Below are 4621 nucleotides of genomic sequence, written 5' to 3' on the forward strand. Positions count from 1 at the left end.
ATAATAAATAATAATAATAATTGCACAGTCACATGAAATAGAAACAAATTTCATAATAATAATAATAATAATAATACACACAATAATAATAATAATAATAATAATAATAATAATAATAAAATCTTATCAAGATGACAATCATCAGAGACTTATCCCATTACCTACAAGTGGCTTCCGCCTCAGATTCAAAGTCCGGAGTCTTACCATCGAGGCCTCGCTGACTTGATATATAAAACTCTCTCTTCTAAATGAAAGGAGATCTTTTTGGTTCTTTTTTGGAAGTCCGGCTCCTCTGAATAATGAATGATGGTTGCGCTGAATTCCCTTCGTTCTCTCCAAAAGATCTTTTCCAGTTTCAAATCGCATTTCATTTTGCCGTTTTAATATCTCCGGTTCGCCGTTTTTAGCGGCCTTCGTCTGCCTGCCTTGCCTCTTCTCTCTCTCTCTCTCTCTCTCTCTCTCTCTCTCTCTCTCTCTCTCTCTCTCTCCTAAGTTTGGTTTTAGGAATACAAATTGCTTACAATTATTGAGTAAACTTATATAATGTTACATATCAAAGAGCCAGTTTTATACATATATATGTATATATATATATTATATATATATGCATACAGCATATATATTTATATACACACATATATATATACAATTGTATATATATATATATATATATATATATATATATATATTAAATTCTGATCAGACAACTTGACAGGACCTCCTAACCTCTCTCTCTCTCTCTCTCTCTCTCTCTCTCTCTCTCTCTCTCTCTCTCTCTCTCTCTCAATCCCCTTTTCTTAGATATTTTCTGAGGAGTGTTTGAAGAGCATTAAGGCAGCAACGACATATAAAACGTTCCCTCTTTTTCTTAAGGACCTTCTCGCATCCTCAAGGAATCCCTACAGGAGGAGGCGCCCTCTCTCACGCCCCCGACTATATCCTACGAGTCCCATCCGACTGGTTCTATTCTGCCCCGAATGCATCATTAATGAAGAAGACTCATTTCTCGCGAGTCTCGAGGTATGCGATCGAGTGGTACTTGGAGGAGATTTCTTCGTTTCAGAAGAGGAGGATTAGGAGGAGGAGGAGGAGGAGGAGGAGGAGGAAGGAACGTTCCAATCTTTGATAAAAGTGTGGGTAAACAGACACCTTTTTCAGAAGAAGAAGAAGAAGAAGAAGGAGGAGGAGGAGGAGGAGGAGGAGGAAGAGAAAGAGGAATAGGAAGAGGAATAGGAGGAGGAAGAGAAGGAATAAGCGTTCCAATCTTTGATAAAAGTCCTGATAAACAGAGACACCTTTATCAGGAGAAGAAGAAGAAGAAGAGGAGAAGGAGGAGGATTAGAAGAAGAGGAGGAATAAGAAGAAGAGGAGGAGGAGGAGGAAGAGGAAGAAGAGGAATAAGAGGCGGAGGAGAAATAAGGCGCGTTCCAATCTTTGATAATAAAAGTTTGGAAAACTCAAACACCTCTTTAAGAAGAAGAAGTAGAAGAAGAAGAAGGAGGAGAAGAAGAAGAAGAAGAAGAAGAAGAAGAAGAAGAGAAGAAGAAGAAGAAGAAGAAGGAATAAGCGTCCCAATCTTTGATAATAGCCTGGCTAAACACAGCCGCCTCTCTCTTCCGAATCCAGGAGCCGATATGATTCTTTTCACGTGAGTCTACATATTTTGGAAAGGGGGCTGATTTCCCCCCGGGCTTGTGCCACGAAAATTTACATTTTAACGCGTCCTAAAAATATCTCTCATTCTTTTACTCTTTTTTTTTTTATTATATTGAACAAGTAAAAAATGCGCCGAAGTTTCTTTGGCGCAATCGAGTTTTCTCTACATCTTGTAATCAAGGCCACCGAAAATAGATCATCTTCGGTGGTCCTGTATAATGCTGTATGAGCCGTGGCCCGTGAAACCCAGCCGGCCGTGGTGGCCTGTGCTGCTGCGTTGCCAGAAGCACGATTATGGCTAACTTTAACCTGAATAAATGAAATTACTGAGGCTAGAGGGCTGCAATTTGGTATGTTTGATGATTGGAGGGTGGATGATCGTCATACCAATTTGCAGCCCTCTAGCCTCAGCAGTTTTTAAGATCTGAGGGCTGACAGGAAAAGCTGGCACAATAGTTTTTTTTTACAGAAAACTAAAAAGGCCTGTTTTTTTTTTTTTACATCTTAACACGTCCTAAAAATATCTTTCCTGTTTTTTTTTTTGTTGGTGTCATTTTCACAATGTGTGTGATTTTGCTTATTTCATTAGAGAGAGAGAGAGAGAGAGAGAGAGAGAGAGAGAGAGAGAGAGAGAGAGAGAGAGAGAGAGAGAGATCAAATCTTCCCTGGACTCCTAGAGAAATTTGGAATTTAATATTTATAAAGGTGCCTTTTTCTTTCTTCATTTCATCCGAAAAATAGAGAGAGAGAGAGAGAGAGAGAGAGAGAGAGAGAGAGAGAGAGAGAGAGAGAGAGAGAGAGAGAGATTTAGGTTTGTAATGATTCTTCTTTCCTATTAAGAGAGTGAAGTTGTCCCAACCTCACGCCTCTTCATGAGAATGAAGAGAGAAAGATTACAAACCTGGCAATCTCTCTCTCTCTCTCTCTCTCTCTCTCTCTCTCTCTCTCTCTCTCTCTCGCTTCTTTTTCCAAGGCACCTTTTTAAATAGAAAGTTCCAATTTACTCCAAAGAGTCCTGAGAGGATTACATTCTCTCTCTCTCTCTCTCTCTCTCTCTCTCTCTCTCTCTCTCTCTCTCTCTCTTTCAAATGATATGACAAAGAAAAATGCCATAATTTATTATTGCCATTTATTTTGTCACCATTATCGAAATGAATTACAGAGAAATCCCCAAAGGTCCAATTCTCACTTAGGTGTCGCCCTATCAATCAATTTTTATAGAGATATTTTATCTATTTTTCTATTACAGGAAAACATTAAAGTAATAAAGTAATGTATCATGACTTGAGTTCATTTTTAGAATAGATATACTGTTGTAAACTTCTGTAGCCTGAATGCAAAAAAGGTTTTAATTTTTGTATTACCTCAGACTGTATATTGCATATGCACAGTATATATATATATATATATATATATATATATATATATATATATATATATATATATATATATATATACAAACCACAATTATCTTTAATACCGTGTGCACTATATATGCACTATACTTTAGGAGCAACTGACATCCAAGGGGAATTATAACTGATGTGTGTCTGCCCCAGTCAGGATTCGAACCCGGGCATCTGGTTGAGACACAACGATAAACAGTCGACTTTGACCTCTCGGCTAAAAGGGTGTAAGTGTGTGTGTGTGTGTCTGTGTGTGTATATATCACCAAAGACCGCTGAAAGCATTATCAACAAGTAAAAATATTCTGTACAATGTATAATACTGTATAAAACTATCAACTACGACCTTGCAACGCTCAGTTACTCCTCAGGTGCGATCGAGAGAAGATGAGTCGCACGCCTCCGGAAAGCGCTGCCAGACGCACGATCCACGGCTAACCTTAACCTTAAATAAAATAAAAACTACTGAGAGCTAGAGGGCTGCAATTTGGTATGTTCGATGATTGGAGGGTGGATGATCTACATACCAATTTGCAGCCCTCTAGCCTCAGCAGTTTTTAATAAGATCTGAGGGCGGACAGAAAAAGTGCGGACAGAAAAAAGTGCAGACGGACAGACAAAGCCGGCACAATAGTTTTTTTTTTTACAGGAAACTTAAAATGCGAAGCAAATTGGCTAAAATTCGACACGACGAGAAATGAAAAACTCGTAAATGAATATTAATCTTTTCCGCCATTTCTTTCGCAATCTGTTGTCCCTTAGAGAATCATTCCTCTTTCTCTTTGTCCATTTTTTCCATTTAATTCTTTCTTTCTGATAATTATCGTCTCGTTTTGCCTTCGCTTCTGAAAAAAAACTAGGATTTTTCATTCCGAAGTTTTTTTTTTTAAATTTGAAGTGTTTTTTTTTTCTTGAAGTATTTTCTGTTAGCTGTTTTTTTTTCTTGACTTTTGATATTAGGACAACAGAGTGTTTTTTTTTTTTACAGTAAATAATCAGCTTCTCTGTTTGATGCTGTGGATTCAACGTTTGAGGCTCCAGTTTGAGAATAATTGAAGTATTCCCTACAGAGAGAGAGAGAGAGAGAGAGAGAGAGAGAGAGAGAGAGAGAGAGAGAGAGAGAGAGAGAGAGACTGATTTTGACTATTTGTCAGATGCTTGATCTCATAATGAGAGAGAGAGAGAGAGAGAGAGAGAGAGAGAGAGAGAGAGAGAGAGACTTGATTTGACTTTTGCAGTGATTCTTGATATCATAACGAGAGAGAGAGAGAGAGAGAGAGAGAGAGAGAGAGAGAGAGAGAGAGAGAGAGAGAGAGCGAGAGAGAGAGAGAGAGATTTTTAGTGATTCTGATATCATAACGAGAAAGAGAGAGAGCGAGAGAGAGAGAGAGAGAGAGGAGAGAGAGAGATAAGATTTTAACGGCTGATAATAACGGCAAAGAGAGAGAGAGAGAGAGAGAGAGAGAGAGAGAGAGAGAGAGAGAGAGAGATAAGATTTTTAACGATACCTGATATCATAACGGCAAAGAGAAGAGAGAGAGGAGAGAGAGAGAGAGAGA

The 4621-nt window shown here is 38.3% G+C and overlaps 1 protein-coding gene across 1 annotated transcript; it reads left to right on the forward strand.

Annotated features, from left to right (window-relative positions):
- Window positions 1-1022: 1022 nt before the first annotated feature.
- LOC136854712 (uncharacterized) lies at window positions 1023-1566 on the forward strand. The gene is made up of 2 exons (XM_067131298.1): window positions 1023-1275; window positions 1475-1566. The coding sequence occupies exons 1-2, from the start codon at window positions 1023-1025 to the stop codon at window positions 1564-1566; spliced, it is 345 nt and encodes a 114-aa protein (XP_066987399.1).
- Window positions 1567-4621: the final 3055 nt, after the last annotated feature.

This window comes from Macrobrachium rosenbergii, chromosome 30 (genome assembly GCF_040412425.1).
Source record: "Macrobrachium rosenbergii isolate ZJJX-2024 chromosome 30, ASM4041242v1, whole genome shotgun sequence".
Lineage (NCBI taxonomy): Eukaryota > Metazoa > Arthropoda > Malacostraca > Decapoda > Palaemonidae > Macrobrachium > Macrobrachium rosenbergii.